The 24,273-nt window shown below is 39.8% G+C and overlaps 1 protein-coding gene across 18 annotated transcripts in view; it reads left to right on the top strand.

Moving 5' to 3' along the window:
- Positions 1-24,273, top strand: part of BNC2 (basonuclin zinc finger protein 2) — a 427,699-nt gene that overhangs the window by 149,320 nt on the left and 254,106 nt on the right. For 2 of the 18 annotated variants that reach the window (XM_084898229.1, XM_084898242.1), the window contains exon 1: positions 9,584-9,944. The exons of the other annotated variants lie outside the window; for them this stretch is intronic. In XM_084898229.1, the coding sequence (XP_084754355.1) occupies positions 9,942-9,944 (3 nt within the window). In that variant the 5' untranslated portion in view covers positions 9,584-9,941. Of the gene's footprint in view, positions 1-9,583; positions 9,945-24,273 lie in introns of those variants that run through there. 18 annotated transcript variants of the gene reach the window in all.

Below are 24,273 nucleotides of genomic sequence, written 5' to 3'. Positions count from 1 at the left end.
AAGAAAAGTAAAATGTGAGCAAAACAAAATATGGTCAAAGGATTTTAATGAAAGGTTAGAAAAGTAAGAATTTTAGAATTATAGGGGAAGAAAGGGAGATTTCTAAATTCTGAAAATAATCCCATAATTTATGTCAGTCATTGATGTAGATGAAAAGCTGTATTCAACTATGAAAAACTTTTCATCGCACCTTTAAGCAGTGGATTTTTGTCTCTGAATCTTTGTGGGATTGCTGTAATTTACCAGGCAATTGATTATGATGTCATGAGGAGGAGATGGACCACAAGAGGAAAACTTCCCCATGCTAATTTGTACAAGGCCAATATTTTATGCAAGCTTCAAGAGAACATCATTTACATTGTGTAAGATGAGATTTTCATTGTCTATCTAACTTTTTTGAAGGGGTTCTTTAAAAAAAAAAAATTTATTTATAATTGAAATTCTCCAGGCAAATCAGATATCAACATTTTCAACAGAACAGGTAATTAATTGTTTGCATTTCAAATTGAAGGTCGCCCAGTTATTGATTTTCCTGGGAATAGGAAACAACATCTTGTTAAAATGATCTGCAAATGAGGTCTAGGTGTGCTGAGGTTCTGTCCAGGGTCTTGAGCAGCATCACTGGATAGGATCAGACACCAATCAGAAGGGAGTCATCTCTCATGTAAACATTAGCAAGCTGTTGGTTTGCTTCCAGAACTGCAGAGAAGAGTTGAACTGGAGAAAAGATCGGAGATTAACAGTTTGTTTTATAGTAAATCAGGTGTCTGGTACGGCTTGCTACGAAGCATCTGTAAGCTTGTCAGGATGACATTGGTATGCCATGTTCTAGAAGTTCAGCGTCAACTTAGCTATGACTTACCACTTTCAGAAATCTTTCAACTGGGACTTAGATAAACTATGTTTGAGACAGGAGAGGGAAGAAGCACTCAAATCAAGAAGGTAGTGAAGAATGGAGGATGAAAGAATATACTTTTTAGGTGCTGCTAATTTTTATAAAATAACATTTATGCCTTGTATTTGATGCATAGTTTTATTGTTCCATGTGCCAGGCTATTTTAAAGCAGTCATTTCTCTCTATGCCGTGTTTATACTTTTTTTTTTTAAAGGTCTAATGTGAAGGTAATATGAACTAAGTGGGTGGCAAACATTATGCCTTCCTAAACCAGAATAAGTATTTTAATTTTAGCTGTGCTAAACAAGTTGGAAACTTAGCAGCATCTTCTTATGGTTCAAAGTAAAATTCTTGAAAAGAGCAAGCCTTCCATTCTAAATACCCTGGAGCTGTTAATGCAGTTATTTCCAGGTTGACATAGTTTTGTGTAGGCATGACAGTGGCACCCACCATCTACATTAAGCCCTAACATTCCACAGAACCATTTCAAGTTTATTATGAGCTTCAAAGCCTGCTCAACCCAAGAGAATATCAAGTTTAAGCATGTCACTTTGCCATAGTCACAGTTAACTTTCTTAAATTAAAAAAAAACACAACCTTTCTAGAATCAAAAAGGCTGATTCTCTACACGTGTGATCCTTGGACAGATTTCTCAGTTCAGCACAGATTCATTTTTTTTTTTTTTCTGAACCAATGTTGCTGCCCTGTTGAATTCTGTGGATTCATCCTGTTAGCAGTGTTTGGGAACTGCCCCAAATAAAGCAGGAGTCAAACTCTGAGATGATGGCAACATTCTTATTCAGCTTTATTCCTAGAGTTTAAGACATCGATCCAGTGTTGCCATTGCCCAGTTGGCTTTTCATTGCAGCACTTACCGACGCTGCTACAAGCGGGGAAAGTGCCATTGCAGTTCCAATACTTGGGTGTTTCTACAACATGCGAGGTGAGAGCTCTTAAGAATATGGTCTGTTCACTCGTAGCCTGATCTCATGGTACACTGCTTCTCTTTTTCTGAAGGGAATCCTTCATTTCCTGAATGTGAAATGCCTACCCTTGTGGAGGATCTGCTCTTGACTTCCTACCTCAATTAATAAACCATCCCTGTCCACACCTTGCATCTCAGAGATGGAACTTGACGGACTAGTCAGCATTGCAAAGGTCACCCTAAAGCTATTGGCAGAACACACTGCCCTTTGTTGTTCAGTGATGATAATGCTACTGTAGCAGTTCACGGGATGTATTAAAGTGAGTTACTTTTCCAGAATACCAAATTATCTATTTATTTCTTTTAAACGCCCGATAGAATGCCTGTTCACAAGCTGCCTCGCTGTATTTTCCAACAGGATCTTAATGATACTTGAAATATCAGTGCTTTGGCCATAGGAGGGAATGATATATAGACTGTGTGTCCATTGTATTTAGCTTCAGAGAGAATACTTCTAAGTTACACTCAGGTTTTAGAGTTTTCATATTGTCTGGAACACATGATATTCCAATACAGTTGAAAATCCAACGTGTTCCAAAATCTTTCATTATGGTAGGTAGAGTTTTTCTTGTGTTAGTGTAACAATATTTAAAATCATGTTCTGAATTGACTTTTTTTTTTTTTTAAGGGGAAAATGCCTTATAAATCTTCATTTCCTTTCATGTTTCCCCCCACACACATTTAAATGTGGAAATAGCTTTTGGGTTTCAGGTTTTAACTTTAAACATAGTGCAAAACTGGGCTTCACTATATTATATATTCAAATCTGCTTTCCGAAATACTAAATGATATTCAAATTACATAGGAATAATTAATAAATAATCAAGCTAATTATTAGAGGTAGGGGAGTTAAATGGTTTACGTTTTTCATGCTTACATTGATTTTGTGGCACTAATATAATCTTGATATAATTTCTGGTACACAAATAGCATCTTTGCCTTAGCTCTCATTTAAATGAAATAGAGAAGATCCAAAGTACTAAGGTGCTAGTGACTTTTACTAATTATTTTCATTTATGTGTCTACTTTGGACTGCCTTACTTTCTCCACAGTGTGATGTGCCACATATTCTTCCCGCCTCAAGTTCTGTTTGGTCCTAATCAGATTGGTTAAGCAACTTCGGCGGCATTTAAAATGACTTCCTCTTTGGTTTCAAAATGAGTAAGTGAAGACTCAGAGAAATCCCTTTACCTTGTAGTATCTTTGAATAGAGCAGATTTTGTGCTGCCTTCCTTTCATGCATTCAATTGTTTATTCCTGAGCTAGATAAGCACATCTAAAGTAGAATAAATTCCCTCTCCAAAATAATGGGATAAATCAGTGTTCATATTGTTGCAGTAATTCAATAACCAAAGGAACTGTACCGCATGATTTAAAATAGAATGGCTAGCATTAAGTTCAGAGAGTGAACAGTGTTTGAAAACAAAGTATAGTGACACTGTTTTATGTTGTGGGCTCTTCATGATCTAAACATTTATTGAAAGGGCTTTTTTTTTTTTTTTTTTTTTTTACCTAGAGGTATGTTTATCTTAGAATAATAATTATTTCATGCTGTTCATATTTTTTTTTCTAGTTGACCCATTCTCCAGACCTTTAAAAAACTTTGTAAAGTGGATGTAAATTCCATTTTAATTAAGACCAGTGCAATCTAATACTGCAACTAGCCAGGAATGGAAGAAACATACTGGAAGTTAATACGATCCAAACCAACCATAGCCAGATAATTCCCCTGATCTTTGCAACAACCCCCTTACCCACCTCTACAATTAAATGACCCTGTTGTTCTGGAGTTCCAATAAGGCATTTAAGGCTCATTTTTAAAAAAATGATCATCCTTTACAGGATTCTTTTCTCTTGCATTTCTCTTTCTTTCCCTTGCCACACAGCTGTCACTGGTACAAGAGAAAGATTGGGGGGAGGGGAGGAGCAGGAAGCTCTGTTCAAATCGTGTCACGTAACACTAATTCATCTGCTCTCATTAGAGGGAGCGAGGGACAGCAGTGATGGCCAAGAGCTGCACTCCACACATGACACGCGAACAGTTTGGGGAATAGAAAATTGCTTTCTCAGGAAGCCCAGCCAATTAAGGACTTGACCATATTGAATGTCAAGTGTTAATTTAGGTTTTTCTTCATTTTCCCAGTAGTAATGCGGGTCCTGTGATGAGCAAATACATGTCAAGTAAAAGTTGATTGCATGAAGGACCCGGGTATTATATGTCACTGACAAGTCACAAATGTACTGAAGTCTTTTAACCCCTTAGGTGAGCGTGGTCGGGGAGGAGGAGGAGGGGAGAAAGGGATTAATGGTACCATAATGATAAGAATGGATAGTTCAAGTCAGGGAGCTTGGGTGGGACAGACAGCAGTGGTAATTCATGCACAAGCCAGAGAGAGGTAGGGCAAGTCCTACTCTCAGGGCTTACAGGTCCTTGAAATGCACACAATAGGATTCTTTCCCGTTGCAAACATACTGCCCAGAATATAGATCCTAAGATTTTATGAAACAGGATAGGAGTGTATTCCGTGGTCTTGACCTAGGAATTTCCTTATTAATTATCTCCTTTGAAAGACATAAAACATTTATTAAAAATGATACTATTTTAGACATTTTTAACTCATAGCTCAATGCAGTTGCAGGATTTCTGCCTATTTACTTAAGTTTGCAATCAGATATTCATTTAAAATGAATATCTGTAATACTGTTATAGAAAGATACAAAAAAAAAAAAAGTGGAAAGAGCATTTGTCCTCTGTCAGGAGTTTCTCTGTGAGGCAGTGTTTAGTCAGTAGAAACCGGTGGAAGGTCCATCGCTGTCTGTCCTTTCACTCTGCCCCCAGTTGTAGAAAGGAAGAGATATAAGCTTCAGGGAGAGAGGGAACTTTGCCTTTTTAAAAACTAGATGTTGAGCATTGCCCATCATCCTATAGCATCTCATTTCCATTCATCAGCATTCATTTACATATGAGTGTCTCCAAACTAAAGAGAATGTCTGTTTCTGTTGCAGTTGTACCAGTAGCAAATAAAAATACTGGGCTGCTGTACAGGTTCAACAATCTAGAAGTGAAACCTAGGACACTTAACAGCCTGGCTGTTTTTTTTAATTCCTCATCCAGTATGTAGAACACCTCCCCTTCATGTCCTTGAAGATGTGATCTTAATTCAGACAGTTTCTTGAAACTTACTCTCTTCTTTTTATTCCACAAATTTAACACACTTCGCATTTGTTGACAATTCTTGCACCTTGACACTTAAATCTGATAATGCTTTAATTTTTAATATGTAGTCTTCTCTCCCTCAGGTTGGAAACTGCTGTCATTCTATTGCAAGTCAGCTAAATTTACGCTTAGGAACGATTAGGAAACAATGCAAAAACTTGATGTTTAATAAAATAGATTTTTCTTAAAAAAAGGAACATTAGGCTCCCGAATGCAGGGATGCAATATCGGTTCTTCAACATCTCCCCTCCCTGTCTCAGAGCGAACCAAATAAAATAAGCCTAGCCCCCTCCCTTCCCTTCCTATTTTGATAAGCTCTGTTGTTGGAGCTCCAGTGGCATTGCACGAATGCTGTTTAATTACAATCCAACTGTCAGCAGCTTCTCTTCCGCTGGGTGTGCTGAGAGACTTAAGTAAGTTTCCGTAAAGTAAATTCCGATGATGGCAGCTCAGTTGCTGATTCAAGTTATTCCCTCTCTTCTGTGTCACTTTTGACGGATGGTACCTAATGCAATCAACCACAGGCCAGGAAAGCCTTTCCTTTGGCTGTGTTAGTAACTGGACCAGCAGTTCCCCTCCTCCCTAGATCTCTCCACCAGAGGCTCACTCTTTCCTGCCACCCCCACCTGTACTTCAGCCCAAATAGGAAAGGAAAGAGAACCGCAGCCCAAGCCTAGGACAGGCTTTTCCTAAATCTCCATTTCCCTGAGGTGAAGCCGAAGCTGCCTCCCTTTGCGTGCGTTTTTGATAAATTTAAGAAGTCAAATCGCTGACACAGATAGATAATCCGGGTGTATAGGGTGAAGAGTTATAAATTAACACATTATTCCCTCTTAATGTGAAATACTTGAGAATGCATTTTCTCAGTCCCCTGACATCTACCCAGTGAGGGCTCACATTGTACTTTTCAAGTGGCATTGATTTGTTAAAGCGCTGAATTAGCATCTCCGGCCAGCTGCTTGATCCACTGTTGTGTCTCAGGCTCCAATTCCTCCTCTCTCTCCCAGCCATCCCTTTTTTCCTTTCCCTTCAGTCTCCCCTTTTCTTTTCTCTCCCTTTCCCTGCTCCTTTCTATTTTGTTCCTCCCCATCTCATTCTTTTTTCTCTTTCTCTCTCATCCCCTTCTTTCCTGGAGCTTGCTTTCCTTCCAGTCTGTTCTCATCCCACCCCATCGCTTTCCTTTTACTCCCTTTTCTCTTTGATCCACACATCTTTCCTTTCACATCTCCTTGCCTCTGAGGCCTGCCCTCACTCAGAGTTAGTCTGTTCACTGCCTGTGTGTGGGATGGTTGAAGCTGATTTAGCCAATCCCATTACTCCAAGTGGACTCTTGTTGGGATGGATACTAAATTACCATAAGCATGTCTGTGCTCCTAGTAGTAGAAGTCGGTGAGAAAAGTCTCACCTATTTTGCTTTCTAGAGATTAAAAGGTAAACTGACAAAACTTTTGAATTTGTAATTTCAGAAGTCATGTAACAGTGAAATTTTCTCTTGGTTAAAAGAAAATCAGCTATGATTTTTCACAAACTTGATCATTTCACATGGACTGAACAAAACCAGTTAATATTTCTGCAAAACTCTTGGATGTTTGCAATTTTTTGCATTTCAGCGGCTTATCCTTCTGACTTTCTTTTCCATCAGGTTCTAGATTGTTCTGATTCCACTTATTTATAATGGCACCATTTCATATAAATTATGATTTCCTCATGATGATGCATCACTGTACCACGACACTGAGTAGGTTATAAAATTCTTTGACAATTTTTTTTAGAATCTGTCAAGTAAAAGTTGATTGCACTAAGTGTTAGAAATAAGGAGAGCCCCCACATTCAGGGGTCCTGGTAGAACACAAAACATATTTGGGAGCCAGGCAGCAAGGCAAATATCTTCACTTCTATGTAGAAGGGTGCACACACATGGTCTGTAAGCAAGTGCACACCAAGCAGGAGATCTGCTCGGCTTTATAATCCTTGATGCACGTGACCTGTCCTTCACTCTTGATTGGAGCTCAAGCACAAAGTCTTTTGTGATTGGCTAATTCAAAGGGGGGGGGCTGGCCTTTGCCATTTCAAGATGGCAGCCCCCAAGGGAGCTGCAAGCCATGCAGCCAACATGGCGGTTGTCAAGTCACACAGTCCAAAATGACAGCTGTCTCAACTGCTCTTTGATAGAAAAGATGACTTATTCGCATATAAGGACCTGGGTATTATATGTCACTGACAAAGTCACACAGGTACTGAAATCTTTTAACTCCTAGGTGAGGGTGTGTCTCCCAAGTTCCAGAGGCCTGTCCAGGAGATGCATCACACTCCAGGGGTTAACATGGTGTATGTGCAAGCACACAGGCCTGCGCTCTTTCTTTGAATCTTGGTCCAACATACATTGGGATCACTGTCATGATTAATTTGATATGAGCAAAAAAAGTGTATCAGCCTGGATTTACATAGAAATTATCCTCTGTAATATTAGTTTCATGGCTTCACGTGCTGCTGTTTTCAATTTTACTAAGTTTTCCTCTAGTAACATCAGAATTGAAATTTGAATATACATTGATAATAAACCAAGTCACTTGAAAAAATCCAATGTTTTCATTGCTATGTCTTATATAAATTAAGATGACAGTTTGATTTCAGCATTTACATTTTGAAATGGAAATATTTTCATAGATTTTGATAATCTTTGCTTCTCTGTTTGAGTTGATTTCCCAGCCCTTGCCCCACAAGTCAAATATAATTCCTTTTTAAAAAACAAAACAAAATTAATTGGCTGTCCTCCTGTCTAGAATTAGCATGGCTTGGCTAAGGTGAAGGGGGTTCGAATGACTTTCAAAGCATGATAAAGTCTGTTTAAAGGAAAGAAAATAAAGGCTTTGCCTAGGGCTTAAGATTTAATTCCAGCTACTAAGGAGAAAAAAATACGCCCAAGTGGACAGTTTGGTTTTATTTTATGTGTCTGCCATCTTGCTTGGAGATCGTCATTTTGTATTTTTGGTTAATCTCTTGGATGAAACAAGGTGTTCATTTGTTATTGAGAGGGGGACATGGCTTCATTCAGGGAGATTACATTTGGGACAACTGATATTTTTTGCAGGGCTAATCACACCTCACCTGGCTGTGGTTCAGGGTCATGGCAAGGGCTGCTGTTTAGAATTGCCTGGGACTCTAGTAGAGAGGAGAGGTAATGAGATAAAAACATCAAGGTAAGAGTGAAAGTTCCCCAACTGAAAATAGTCAATGATTAGAAAGGAAAACAACAAATAATCACAAAAGTTTAAAAAAGAAATCTGGAGGGCATACTTTAGTGGTGGGCGAGAAGTTGAGGATAAAGACCAGAAGGGCTCTTTGGGGGACAGAATTGTGGTATCTGGTAACTGAACAAAAACTAATACTCTTGTACTGGGTTTTAAAGGCCTGATTGGCATCAGAGTTTAAAATTGATTAAAACATTTTAAAACTATTTAGGGTGATTCATATTTTACTTGTTGTGCATATCTTTTTTTTTTTTTTTTTTTCTCTCAGTTCTGTAGGTTATGCTCCTTGGAAGGTAGACATTCCTGCACAAGTAATAAATCAATAAATCCATTTAAAAAATCTAATTTGTTGCTTGTACTTTAACCACATGAAATGGTTAAGTATGGATGCTGTAGAATTCACCACCTTTAATTTTTTTCTTTCTTTTTTTTTTTGCAAATTCTCAGGGGAAATCAGAATTGGTTCTGTTTTTTTTTTGTGTGTGTGTTTTGTAAGTCTAAATTAAATGTCACTTACATGGGAAAGAACTGGCAGCTTTGATAAGTAGTCCCCAAAGCAAACCATTTTGTCAGTAATCATAACCTAATTATGAATGCAAATGAAAAGTTTGTTTTCTAAAAACTCCAACACAAGCACAGGAATAAGAGACCCAGACCACTCCTCACTCTACAACTCCAGGGGAAAAAAAAATAATAAAAAAAATAAAATAAAAGCACCCAGGCACTTAAACAGTGGACTTTCAATAGCATCGGTAATAATAATAAGAAAGAACCTTTGGCGCGGGCCCAAGTCCCCTTGAGAGGGAGCAGCCCATGGCCTGCACAGTGTGTGACTCTGCAGAAGTTCCAGAGTGACACAGGCACCGCAGGCAAGTCCCATGGCGAGGGGTCAGGGGTCATGTTCAAGAGCAGGGTGTTGCTGCAGGAGGCTGAGGAAGCAGAGGTGGCCCTTCTGTGCTCAGTGTGTGGGTCTGTGTACTCCTTTCCCGTCAGAGCTGGCTCGGCACGGCCAAAAAAGCGGTTCCTTGGCAGGGTTTAATGGCAGGATGATGTAGTCTGTTGTGACTAGTGCATTCCTTTCAGGTTAAACTAGGGAAATGGCATTGTGTTAAAATTCCAAGTCGCATGAATGTTTTATTGCCACAGCGGCATTTTAGCCCTCTAGGGGGGTGTGTGGTGGCCGGTGGCGGGTGGGGGTGGGGGGTGACTTAGAGACTCAGGAACTATCAGAAGAACACTGACTTCCCTTGGAAAATTTTACCCACCGGCGTGAAGCTGATTTGCTGTGATGGTCACTTAGAAGGGTTTCACTTTTTCCTAAACTGCGTCTTGCAGCCTGGACAGTTAGCAGCTGAAGAAGATATGACAAGACACACGCAAAAGAGGCTGCGAGATTGAGAGGAGGAATGCGCCAGAAAGGAGCTGAGCTGAGTGCCCTCCTCTGGAAACTGCCTGGGCGAGGGACCCCCTCCCTCCCCGGGGGCTGGGCCCTCCTCTCCTCCCTCCCTCCCCCAGCCTGTGTTTTGCTGTCTTCCTGAAGGCCAGGAGTGATCTGTTAACCTTGCACCACTGACTGGGAGGCCACTGCAGCTCATGGTACTGTATGTTACCATTCCTACTCCCTCATTCCTTTTCACTGGCTTTTTTTTTTTTTTTTTTTTTTAACCATTTCTCTGTAATAACGGTTTATATTAGTCAGAGGGATACAATTTAGGAATGCAGAAGGACGGAATTTAAAACAAAACCAACTTAAGAACCCCCCCCCCCGGGGCGGAATTTAGAAAGGCTAAGCCGAACTATTCTAATTTGGTTGCATGCAGCCAAAGGTTCCCAGTGTGATTTAAAATCAGGGATTCTGGAAATAAGGCAATGAAAGATGCAAGTCATCTGGGCTGTGGATCTGGTAAAGGAACTTGGTTGTGCAACCACATGAGCAGCAGGGTTTTAGGACATTTTGAGGTTTGCAAGTGGCCTTAGATATACATCCACCTTGCAGAGTGCTTCCACCCATGTCCCTCTCCAGGAAAACTAGTCTTCTGGTCACTGTTCCAGTTGTTTAGGCTTACAGTGACTGAGGGGGTGTAAGATTTGACTTCAGTGGTAACTGTGCATGTTACCTGCAACACTCAGGATTGCTTCATGATTTGATCTGGTGGAAGTTAAATTTGTAATAGATTAAAATGTGGATGTATGGAACTGGGGCTTTATAAAATATTCATGCATCTGATCCCCCCCACCCCCCAACGAGAAATATGGATTCTCTTGGATTTACCTAAGGAAATATTATTTTAATAGTTTGAATTGCCGTTCTATTTCTCTTCTATTCACTTTTGAGCCATAATACTTTCCTTATTTTTATGTTCTTATGTGTAATTTTCTTTTCCTTAATAATGTGTGTGTGTGTGTATATATATATATATATATATATATATATATATATATATATATATATATATATATGTATATATATATATATATGTATATATATGAGAGAAAGAGAGAGAGAGAGTTGTGTATGTGTACCAGCATGTCACCCTTTGATAACTCCTAAATAGATACAAGGAAGAACTTACAGAGTTATTAAATGAAGATATTTTTCCATTGATAAATTATTTTAAAACATGATATGTAATGTAAAACTTAACTCAAGAATATATCACAGAAAAGTAAACTGTGGGTGGGTTTGTATGCCAGTTTATGGGATTTTTGGTACCATCATTTTGTTTATTTCTATAAATGGATGATTTTGTCAAGTTAGACCTGCGCTAATCTGATTAATGCTGCCTGTATGGTGGTTTGTTCTTTATATACAGATACAGCCATATTGTGGGTTTTTTAAAAATATATTTTTATTGATTTCAGAAAGGAAGGGAGAGGGAGAGAGAGTGAGAAACATCAATGGTGAGAGAGATCATTGATTGGCTGCCTCCTGCATGCCCCCTACTGGGGATCGAGCCCACAACCCAGGCATGTGCCCTTGACTGGAATTGAACCTGGGACTTTTAAGTTCGCAGGCCGATGCACTATACTATCCACTGAGCCAAACTGGCTAGAGCACAGTCACATTGTTCATTGGAGGTCTTAGACCAACAAGATAAAAAGTCACCTCTGTAGCAAAATACAGATTTTATAAGGACTTGGCACTTCACATTTTAGACGAATTCACATTTCTCCTTATATTCTAGAGAATACTCACTTTAAGAATTCTTTTTACTCTGTTGGATGTAGTAAAATGATGATATGAGTTTTCTTTTGATGATTTTTGCTTTTAGTTCTAAATTTTAAAGTGAAAATTACAGTAGAATAATAAACTTTGTGCTGCATATTTTTTTCTTATAGCCAATTTCAAAATTATTTTTCCTAAATAGCAGACAAACTTGTTAACAATGCCAAATTAAGAAAAAAAAATCTATCATGTACACTTAGAGCATCTAAACATATATTTGTTATCCTGGTCATGGAAGCAGATTTTTATTAGAAAAAAAGATGTGGATGTATTCAGCCCTTTTCAATTTGCTTTATTAATTTTTTTCCTTTATAAACCAAGAGACAATGGATGGAATTACTCTTAATATAATGTCTCCTTAATGAGAAAAAGTTGGTTTAGGATTTTTTTCCTAAAAATCAAACATTATTAAAATGCCAATACTTGACCTTTTAGATTTTTTTCTGATCCCATTGTATCAGAAAGACAGTAGTGTTTGACATTATAGAACTCTGGAGGATGAGTTAAAAGATTGGAGCTGAGTTCAGATCTTAATGTTGTCACTTACTGTATTAGTCTTATGACTTTGGGTAAGTCACTTTATCCCTAACCTTTATTTTTCTTCCATTTTAAAATGGGGAAAAGAACACTGAGCTTGAGAATTTGTCAGAACATGAAATGTGAAACTGAAGGACACAGTAGGTATTCAATGAACTGGAGTCCCTTTCTTTGGATTCATCCTGTGCCAGGCTTCCCTTGGGAAGCTTGACTTTTTGGAAACAAGACGATTCATTTAAATAAAATATTTTAATTTCTTCAATTATGTCTAGGAAAGGAGATAGTAGACATTTGGCAGCCAACCTTTTCTATCTTTTTAATTTGTTTCTCTTTTTGAGCATCTTCTGTGTTACCCATTAGTCTTGCATTTTGGCCACTCTGCAAAAGTCTCACCAGGTTGGCCTTCGTGGATGTCAGAGTGCTGCCATTATTTCTGTGATATCAGTTATGGCTAATGGTAGACTGAAGGCAAAGAGGCAATCCTAGCTCTGTTATATTCTGTTTACTTTTGTATCATCAGTTCTAACCATTTTCATGAATTGAAGATTCCTGCCTTAGTATAGTCATTATTCTAATACTTGATAGTAGAGCTTGAAGTTATATTTTACAGGCAAGACCCCCAACCACTGCCCCTGGCTTTGCCTATTTACTTGTATTCGTGGGATTTAGGTCACACTAAAATTAATAGTATTTCAACTCAGTAGAATTAAACAGAAGAGTAGCAAGCAACATGCATTGTGGATCCAGCCTTTTGAACCAGATGTATCTGCATTTGAATTTATCTCTTCTTTATTTGACCTTGGAAAAGTTACATAACCTCTCTGACCCTGAGTTATTTCATTCATAAAATGGGGCTTAGCAGTGATGCCTGTGAAGTCTGGCACAGAGAGGGTGAGTTGGGTAGGTTGTCACTAGCAATTTCTTCCGTAAAACCTGTTGTGATTAGTTTGCAAGCCTTCTGCGGTGTTCACTAAGCATCTCTTTGCCAAAGGTGGTGCAGGGTTCTGAATCCTCCTATCATGTCCATACTTGGCCTTCTCGATTACTGGTTAAAAAAGTACTGTGCCTATCTTGCAGAAACTGACTTCTGTTGAAGAAAACGAGAGTGGAGAAAACTCCCTCTTCTCTTTCTCTTCACTGAGAATCAGTCACTGGGCAGCATAATTCAAAAATCTTATGTGGCTTTTGGGTACTTTATGAACCTTTTTATGATAACCCAGAAGTAAGACACTGATTGAATTAATACATTTCCATAAAGGCACTATTCTGTTAACCTCTCCTCTTCCTCCTAACCCCTGGTTGCTTTTGTAAGGGGCTCTTGATCCAGAAGTGTGGTTACTACCTATGGTGGGGATGCCAGTGCCTAGCTATGCAGGTATTGATAAGCTTAACAGCCTTTCTCTCTTGAAGACAAAGAAAAAGGAAGAATGAAAATAGCAACAACAAAACCCAAACCCCCAACCAAACCTAAACAATCCAAAAACCATCTTATTTCCTGAAAAACTCAGTGCTTAATAAAATGCAGATCTAAACTTTGCACCTGGATTTTAAGTTTTAATAGTTTTAAACTTATTTTACAGCTTTTGTGTAAAGGTTATGTAGTTGTTGTGCAGATCTGATTTAAAAAAACTACAAACAGATTAAAAACTCTCTAAAAGGTTGCCACACAGGGACCATTTTATTAACATCTTTTCAGTCATCTGAATTTATGATTATATGAAAATGTAGGAATAGGTACTAGTAACATAAAGGGATTATAGATATGTTACTTCCTTTTTTTAAACTTAGGTCATAGATATCTTTCCATGTCTGTAAATGTAAATACTCATCATAATTTTTAGTGGATTCCTAGTATTATTATTGTACCATAATTTATTTAATGAGTTCTTGGTTCATGGACATTGAGGCTGTTGCCAGTTCTCTTCCTTTTATGAAGAGTGGTGCTTCAATACATTCTTGTTTGCACTTGTATTCTTATTTCCTAAAGGTGTATTCTTGAAAGTGATGTTGCTGGGGAAAGAGGTATAATTTTGCACAATTTAAAATGGATTGGCAAACCTTTTCTGTATTTCTCTGCCCAGATAGTAAATATTTTAGGCCACCATATGGTTCCTGTAGCAACTATTCAACTCTGTCTTTGTAGATGCAAAAGTCCATAGATTACATATGTAAAAGAATAGGCATGGCCATATTTAATAAAACTTTATTTAGAAAAGTAGGCATCAGGGCACTATTTGGCTTTAGGATCAAATGTAGTTGCATACTTTTGGCTAGAAACAAAGGATTCCTACTATTAGGGATGGAAATTTACCCCTATTTGGCTGTGAACTGACCTTAGATATGTATTTCTATGTCAGGAAGGTATAATGGCTTGATTACTTTCTTTCCAGGTATATGGCAATCATTGCCTCTTTTAAACAATTTATTAAAGGAGGTTTTCATGCCTGTCCCTATTCTGAAGCCTAGTACGTGTGTGTGTGTATTTGTATTATTTTACTAGAGGCCTGATTCATGAAATTCATGCATGGGTGGTGTCCCTAGGCTTGACCGGCAATCATGGGTGATCAGGGCCAGGCTGATCAGGGTCGGGCTGGAAAAGAGGTGATGATTGTCAGGACGGGCACAGGTCTGGTGCCCCCCAACTGCCCTCCCCTGCAGGCCTGGTCCCCCCCAACTGCTCTCCCCTGCAGGCCTAGGTCCCCTTTTTCCCCCCAACTGCCCTTCCCTGCAGGCCCAGTTGCCCCCAACTTCCCTCCTCTGCTGGCCTGGTCACCCCTAATTGCCCTCCCCTGCAGGCTTGATTGCCCACAACTGCCCTCCCTTGTAGGCCTGGTCCCCTCCCAACTGCCCTTCCCTGCAGGCCATCTTGTGGAGACCATCTTGTGTCCACATGGGGAAAGCCATCTTGTGTGTTAGAGTGATGGTCAATTTGCATATTACTCTTTTATTAGATAGGATAGATATTTCAGATTTTAGCATATGTTGCCAACTTGTGGGGCAAAGACAGGCCTCTTAAACATATTTAGAAGAGATGTTGTGTTTTCTCCCTCTGGAAGATTTCTTCAATGGAGTCAGGTTTCAGAGGTACCCTTAAGTAAGCTGGAAGGAAAATCCAACCAGAAAAGTATCATTTCAGTAGATGCATACTGCAGATCAACAGGGTGACATTGAATTAGTTACTCAACCTTTACAGGCTAAATTATACTCAGAAGAATGCTCTGCACATAAATAATAACCTTCTTGTATCTTGTATTTCTGAGAAATAGGAATTATTGGTCCCTATCTGCCTGTGGGTATTTGTTGAGGATCAGGTAGAATAATGATATTGTTAAATTCACTCTATTTTTTAACATTGGGTCACTGGTGCCACTATGAATTTTAAGAGATTTATTTATTATTTATTTAGCATGTATTTGTTGACTATCTTCTGTGTGTAAAGCAGTATGGTAGGCTCTATGGGAGATAAGTAAATTAGTTCTTGCCCTTAAGGAGAGAAAAACACTTATTTCAAGTCCAAGGTTCTGTAATGCTCTGGGGAGGACATCTCTGCCGCTGGGGGGCAGGGGAGAGGGTAGGAGGGTATCAGAAAACTTTGTAGAAAGAATGGCATCGGGAAACAAGGAGCTTTTCACATGTATAATGCAGGGGAGGACATTCTAAAAATAGCAGCAAAAGAACTGTCAATTTAGGAAAGTCCAATCAGTAAGCAGGAGGCATCAGATAATCTAATTAGACTATCTGTTAAGTATTTGCCTTGAAGGAAGAGGAGAAGATAAAGGTGGAAAGATAGGGTAGAGCTAGGTTTTAGAGGGCCAGGAAGAAACTTTAAATCGGTAGTTTGTGGGAAACTCTAAACATCCTTTAGGAGAAAATGTTTGGCAATTGGAGGGGGTGGTACTGGTTGGTGAGTGTGGAATGATAAAGTTGGAATTATCACTTAAGAGTCATGGCAGATGTCTGATCTCCAAGGAGAGAAATGATCCAGGAGGTGGATGGGGTACTGCTAAGGGAATTAAAAGGGAGGAATGGACAGGCTTTCAGAAATTACTTGGTTTGGGAAATAAGGAGAAGGCTCTTAATCATGATTTATATTTCTGAGTCTTTTAAGAACTATGTTTTTACTGATTTCAGAGAAAGGGAGAGGGAGAGAGGGATAGAAACATCAATGATGAGGGAGAATCATTGATTGGCTGCCTCCTGCTCGACCCCCACTGAGGATCGAACCTGCAACCTGGGCATGTGCCCTGACCAGTGATTGAACTGTGACCTCCTGGTTCATGGGTCAATGCTCAGCCAATGAACCACATTGGCTGGGCATGTTTCTGAGTGTTTGTTAATGGGATTGACATGGCAAAATACAGCAGAGCTAGGGGAGAGCTGTAATAAAGAAAGGCTAGTAATGAACCCAGTTGTTTTGCTTGTTTAGCTCAAGGTGTTAACTGGACACTTGGAAATTTCTAGTTGGAGCTTGAAAGTGTAGGACTAAAATTTATATGACAGGTAAAGAGTAGGGGGGCAGGGAAGAGCATGACATCACTAAAAGGAAAGCCTCTAGCGAGAACATGGTATTTTATAGCATTTCTGATCATTAAGTCTGTGACATAAATAGCTCTATCTGAGGCCATTATACCAAAAGCGTACAAAAAAAAAAAAAAAGAAACACTATGTTTTATCATTTATAAAGTGTTCTGTTGTCTACTACCTTTAGCTGCTAAAGCCATTGGATTTCAGGAGTAAAATATGTTCACTTTGGAAAACAGTACCTGATTTTGTAACATCCCAAGAGAAAATATTATAAGAAACTTCCTTTTACTTAATCTTCTCAGCACATCCTGAGGCTCCCAGTAACAAAGAGATGCCATTTTTTTTTTTAAAACCTGGCACAGAAAACTGTAGATTTTCATCTTCCTTAGATCTCACCCCAGTTGACAAAAGTGAACTTAGGATGGGTTGGGGCTAGGCAGTTGGGGGGGGGGGGGTGTTTTCCATAGAAATCAGCCTTATATGTGTTTGTGAATTTTTTTTTTTTAGTCTGGGATCCTCAGAAGGCTTGGAGGGGGAATTGAGCAAGACACAGTATGACTTACCTTTGGGTTGGGAAAGTTTTTTTTTTCTTTTTTGTTTTTTTAAAATATATTTTATTGATTTTTTTTTTTTACAGAGAGGAAGAGAGAGGGATAGAGAGTTAGAAACATCGATGAGAGAGAATCATCAATCAGCTGCCTCTTGCACACCTCCTATTGGGGATGTGCCCGTAACCCAGGTACATGCCCTTGACTGGAATCGAACCTGGGACCTTTCAGTCCACAGGCTGACGCTCTATTCACTGAACCAAATTGGTTTCGGCTTGGGTTGGGAAAGTTTTTTATTGTATGGAACTGCAGGACTGAATCTGCCTTCCCATTTCCTTTCTTCTCTTCATGTTACCTGTGTTCAAACTTTGCATGCCAAGAAAACCATGTCGACTCCTTGGTCTTCCGCAGGCTGTGTTCTGAGCTTTGGTAGTGTGCACGAGGCTCTCCCCTGGCTGTCCTGTTGAAAGCAGTGGGAGTTTCCCTGATCAGCTGATGCTATATGTGGCCTTCCTTCAGGCTCACTCTTCATGGCTGATGGGGCAAGGGGCTCATCCAGAGAAACCTGTATCTCTCACCTAACCACTGGGCATTAAATTTAGCATTACACGCTCATCTTATTTCAGCTCTTAAAAAAAAAAAAAAATATATATATATATATATATATATATATATATATATATATATATATATATAATTGATTTTTTTTATAGAAAGTGAGAAACATCGATCAGCCGTCTCTTGCACAACCCCATCGGATATGTGCCCGCAATCAAGGTACATGCCCTTGACCAAAATCGAACCCGGGACACTTGAGTCCGCAGGCTGACGCTCTATCCACTGAGCCAAACTGGTTTTGGCTTATTTCAGCTCTTAAGCCATGTATGAACACTTAAACTTTTCTAAACAAGCTATAATAGGTTTACTGTAAGTGGTTCAATGGGTAACTGGAGCCGTTGAGCTTTTTGGGGTAATATTTTTCATTGGTACATTCTTCTATCATATTTCATTCCTTAGACTCCCTTTTCTGCTTCCTCACATACATTTTTTTCCACCGCCTTTTCCTCTTCAGTTTGTTAAATTGAGGAGAGGAAAAATAACACACTCTTGGTGTGTCCCATGTAGTGCCTTTGATGATATAAGGTCATTTTCTTCCAAAGTGAACTCCTTTCTAAAAAAATGCCACCCCCCCAAAAAAAAAAAAAAATTCAGGGGGTTGGTGACCATTACTTAGTATCCTCTTCCTCCTCGTTAGAAATAGTTAAATTCATCCTCCTTCTTGACTGTGGAGGAAAACCAGGGAGAGAAGCCGAGAGGAGCAAGCACAGTGGCCAAGTTAAAGGTGACCTGGATCATTTCAAAGTGTTTTTAGTTTAAATGCCTGAGTTAGCGCCTGTCCCCAAATCATTTCCTTCTCATGTTTGCCGCTCCTTAAGTTGCTTAAATCATTTTGGCTTTCTCTTTTAAGGTCCTGTTTTTCTGACATCCCCCCTCTCCTTCACAGAATGAGATTTGGGGAGGTCCTGGATTTTATGCCCTGGTATCAGCTTCTTCTTCTTTTACCCCTTGGTTTTTGTCATGCTGCCTCTTCTAAAACTGAGAGCTTTTTCCTGAATGTTTCTCCTTTGATTTTCCAGTTTATTTAGGCTAGTGATTCTCAAACACCTGACCACTAAGAATAAGTGGCTGGCGCCCCATCCAGGGGTCCTGTCGCAGTAGGTCTCAGGTGGGGCCCAGTAAATGCATTTCAAACAACTCTCTGGATGATGCTGATAAGTTCCATGGCTGAGGAGTATACCTTGAACTACTGACCTAGACTATTGGTTTTGTCTATGAGTTTGCTGTTTTCCAAAAGGGTAGAGTTTCTTCACCCATGTTTCCCAGAAGCTCCTTATTTTTAATTCATAGGTCAAGCCAGTAGCATGAAAAGAGAACTCAGCAGGTTACCTTATCCTATATAATAAAGAGGTAATCACTCCAACACACAAAATGGCCACCCCCATGTGGTCAAAGATGGCCACCACAAGATGGCCAACATGGGAGGACAGTTGTGGGCAATCAGGCCAGCAAGGGAGGGCAGTTGGGAGGGACCAGGCCTACAGGGGAGGGCAGCTGGTGGGGAACCAGGCCTGCAGGGGAGGGCAGTTAGGGGCAATCGGGACAGCAGGGGAGCAGTTAGGCATCAATCAGGTGGCAGAGGATTGGTTAGGCGGTGATTGGGCTGGTAGGCAGAAGCGGTTATGAGCAATTAGGCAGGCAGGCAGGCAGGCGAGAGGTTGGGACCCAGAAGTCCTGGATTGTGAGATGGCAGTCAGACATCCCTTGAGGGGTCCCAGATTGGAGATGGTGCAGACTGGGCTGAGGAACACCCCTCCCCCATGCACAAATTTCATGCACCAGACTTCTAGCTTAATTTGCTAATTATGGATCAGACCTTCTTCTGGACATCATTCCAGGCAAAGCCACCCGGGTCCTGGGTGCCTTGCCAGTGGCGGAAGGGAAGCTGGTGCTGGCAGCCAGGGGAAGGAAGGCCTATTCTTGCATGAATTTTCATGCATTGGGCCTCTAGCATGCATATATATATATATATATATATATATATATATATATATATTAACACATTTTTATTGATTTCAGAGAGGAAGGGAGAAGGATAGAAACATCACTGATGAAAGAATCATTGATTGGCTGCCTCCTGCATGCCCCCTACTGGGGATTGAACCTGCAACTGGGGCATGTGCCCTTGACCAGATTCGAATCCCAGGCTGATGCTCTATCCACTGAGCCAATCTGGCTAGGGCTTACCTTATATTTTAATTGTGAGGGCCCCCTTGGGTTATAAATGGCAGGGAGTGAAATGGGATACTGCTCATGACTTCCCCCAGTGAAGACTTCAATGGTCAGTCTCTCCGAGTCTCAAAACATCTTACAGTCTTTCTCAACTCAGCATTCTAGGAAGCATTCTAAAAGTTGACTGAGATGGTCCCTAATTGAGACTAATTGAATAGTTATACTATTTAGTTTGTCTAATTGCTTATATTATTCCTTTGACACTTGAGGCTTCCTTCCCTCCACCTAAATCTGTCCCTCACTGTCTCAAACTTCTGTCCTCTTGAGAGTGGTGTGCTCTGGGGGGAAGTCCTAGGAAGTATCATTTACTTATACCGTGTACCTACTGTGTGCTGAGTTAGATGACATGTTCTCTCCTTCAACCTTGTCAACCCTACACAGTAATTGTAAGTGTTCCACTTTACAGATGCAGGAAGCAAGGCCCTGAATTGATTTAACTGACCAAGTTTATAAGGGACTGCTGGGATTTTTTAAAACAGACGTCCAACATCAAATCCAGTGCCTTTTCCACATTTTCTGCCTTTAGGATAGTTGTCATTGAGCCTCAAGGGCAGAAAGAAAGTTAACCTGGGCATATATATGCACACTTAAAATTTTACTTACTGTCAGTTGTTAGATTTGGCAGTATATATGCTGATAAGCATAAACCTGGAATGTTCAGTGTCCAACATATGAGTTAAAAGAATGATTGCAAACCAATTGAAAATAATCTAACTCTGTACTTTGTTTTCTTAATCTAAAGCCCATCCATGACCCAGGCATACACAACTTCATTTTCTGTAGTGCTAAAACTCCAATAAAACAAGAATTGGAGAAATAGATGGATTATCAATTGGTAGGAGGCTTTTTCTCCTTCTAGTAAAACACCAGCATCGTAAATGAGAGAACTTAGTCATAATTTCAGTTCTGTACAGTATATCAAATGTGGAGGAAGACAGTAGTGATAGGCCCCAGTTTTCTTGTTTAAAAATAAAGAAGGCGCAATGGAAATTAGACCACCCTTTACTTACCTGATGTGGGAATTAATAAATATTATTTATAAAGCCATTTGAGCACTCTGGGAAGCAGATTCTATGTAATTTTAGCATTATTCATGTTCTATTACATCCTCCAGGGTGTCACCAGGCAAGAGAGGTTTATATCTGTTATCCTACATTTCACAATATAAAAACAAGGTATTTTTGTTGTTGTTTGTGGCGGCGAAAATCTCCTGTAATTGTACCTGCAGAGGTTGCTCCGATCAAGGAGCCTAGGGCCCTGTTCTCTGGCAGCTTCCCCAAGAGGACCAGCAGGAAGAGCCTGAACCTCAATTAAACAGGCCTGGCTGCTCTGAGATGTGTCTCCCCCGGCCCCAGTCCCCTTCTGTATCCGTCAACCTGTAGAGTAGCAGAATCACATACTTGACTCTTTTCTTTTCTCTCTTTTCTTAACCTGATCCTCAAGCTCATTGATCTGAGATGTCTCCAGAGTGGCCTGTCCACTGTTCTACATAGTTCTTCTTCTATAACATAGCTCTCATCCCGATTGTGTTCCCCTATTCCTACAACCCTGTCTCATCTGTAAGAATGAGCACAGTTCTGGCCATTTTCTTTTGGAAGAGGGATAAAGAAGTGTTTGGACTCACCAGTAGCCAAGATCAGAAAGCAGTGTTTTCATACCTAACCGTTGGGTTTATATAGTTGGTCCTTCTGAGTCTTAGCCTGGGCTTCCATGAATGAGAAAGTTTAGGCTTGGAATGTTGTTCACTAGTTAAATCGTAACCTGAAAAATGAGTAGGATATAAGCTATAGCAGCACATCAACAACCCAACTCACCTTCCTGCATTTCAGCCTTTGCATTCATTTATTTTGCAACCCTGTGTTTCGCATGCATCCTCATCTTCACTGTGGTGGCTAATTAATTTATTCCTTTCTCTGCTCTTTCTCACACAGGCTCCTGGCTAGCTTATTGTCAAATCCATTTCACTTAATGGTCTTCCTGAATTCTTTGTGTTATCTGCATAATTGTCCCTTCTGCTGCTTGGCATTGTCTGCCCACTGAAACCAGGCTGAAGTTCTTCTGGTGCTTTTCTCTGGCCTGGAACGTGGCAGAGCTTGCGTCCAGCCATGTCCCCCAGTCCCCAGAGAGGACTTGTTTTGGGTTTTCGCTCTCCCTTTAGTTTTGAAAAGCAGTTTTGTTTATCCATTCCTTTCCAAGTTCTTCTTGGGTTCAGACAGTTTCCCTCATATCTTCGCTGCTAGACTGAAGCCACCAAAACACGTACACTTCAGAACCAATCTGGGCTTGTGGCCAGCTTAACAGAGGAGACTTGAGCTGACATGGGAGTCAGTTTGCTTATTTAGGCTGTGACTTTTATAGTGCCTGTCAGGCAAGTGCCTACCTGAATGCTTAATGTTCAAAAATAAAATTACATTTCCAATGGGCTCAGGCTGTGCAAAAAGCATCTCCGTGTATAAGCCCTTTTCTTGGGAACGCATTTCATTTCCCAGGTTACCATGTCTGTGCCTCATTCTCTCTCCCTTTGTCCCGTTCCTGACACCCACCTTGTACCCCCATTCCACTTCAAATATTGTAAACGGTAGCTTCCTTTTAGTGTGGGGCTTTTCCTAACTTCTTTTCAGAAATCTGGCTTCTCACAGTCTTTCTGTGATCTCAGTAAACAAAGAACGTGTGTGTGAGTGTGTGTGTGTGTGTGTGTGTGTGTGTGTGTGTGTGTGTGTAGGAAGTTTGCCATATTTCCTCTCTGCCCCACAGAAAATGTGTTTTCTGGAAGCCCTTTTGACACTGAAGTGAATACCCACTGGCCCTCCCTTGCTGAATTCTCCCGAGAGGAGAAAGAGAGAGAGCAGAGAGAGAGAGAGAACAGAGAGAGAGAGGGAGGGAGAGAGGCTTTTATGCTTGTTGTCATATCTTTTGTTTCTGCTGATTATACACAAAGTAAGTTGTAAATAGCTCTCTCACACACCGTGATTCCTTTGGGGTATGTACAGGAGAGTAGATATGCACTCAGCTTCTGCCTACCCTGGGGATCCTAGAGGGTCCCTTCCAAGGCCTCTTATTTCCTGTTGCAGCAGCAGCAGAATGAAATTTAGATGAGTCCTAGACAATTACCATCCCATAATGAAACCTGTGGCAGAATGTTTAGCCACATTAACTGATAATGGTTAGTACTTTTCTTTCTTTTCAACTTAAATGTTTATGTTACTTTAAGAGCAAAATATGCAATGATTAAGACAAAGAATTTAAAAGGTTCCCTCTGTCTTATTTTCAGAGATAAAAATCACTGTGAACATTTTGCAAAAATCATTGTAGAACTTAGTTTTAAAAATAGGGCATTGGAACAGACACTGTGAATGCTGACATGAAGGAAGGTGGATTAACATTGGAATTCCCCAAATCAATTTAAGTTTTATATTCCATTGTAAACAGTGGTTGGGTATACACTATATTTTAATATTTTCACTTAAAATGGAGTAGTATATGAATTTCCATAATTTGTTTCTGCCAATCATTTTTTGATTGATTCATAGCTATTTGGTTAACAAAGGAGGCTTCTAAATCAAAAGGCCTAATTGTCTAGGTGTGCTGAATTATAACTAATTAGGTTATCAACTTTTATATCCTTTGTGTTTTCCTTGGCACATTTTAATAAATTAGGAACCAGATACTGTCACTTACCTTTTGTTTAAAATTTTTTTCTATGATAATCAATGACACCAATTGTCAATGGGGGTGGGAGAGTATTGTTGGAAGGGGAGCCCATCCCTGAAACTGCAGTTTAGTTTGAACCTCAATTTCCTCGTCTTTAAAATGTAAGAGTCCATTTATATGGACACTAACAGATTTTTTTCTGCTCTGAAACTCGAGGATTCTAAGTATCAGAGTTCTACCCACTTTCCTACTAAATCATTTTTCTGATCTGGATTATTGAAACATTCTAGAGGCCTGGCACAGCTTCCTCCCAACTTAGTCACAGCACTTCTTGTTTTCTCTCAGAAACTGTATTTCTAAGCGTCTGAGGTTGTAATTGAGTGTCATTGTACTTGGTTAACTGTCTCATTTCCTGTTGAGAGTGTTTATAAAATGCATTCTGTTAGTGGGGGGAGAGGGAAGGAACTAAAAACTTAGAAAATTTGTGACCTGGCCAAATAATATTAAGGTAAGTGGGACTTTGTTCTGTGTATATAAAATAAAGTATTGTTTACACTTAATTCTGGCTCACGGGTTCTGCTTTAGTAAG

This window comes from Pipistrellus hanaki, assembly GCF_964339955.1.
Source record: "Pipistrellus hanaki genome assembly, chromosome: 11".
NCBI classification, from domain to species: domain Eukaryota; kingdom Metazoa; phylum Chordata; class Mammalia; order Chiroptera; family Vespertilionidae; genus Pipistrellus; species Pipistrellus hanaki.
Note: the sequence above shows the minus strand (reverse complement) of the source record. Positions and strands in the feature narration are given on the sequence as shown.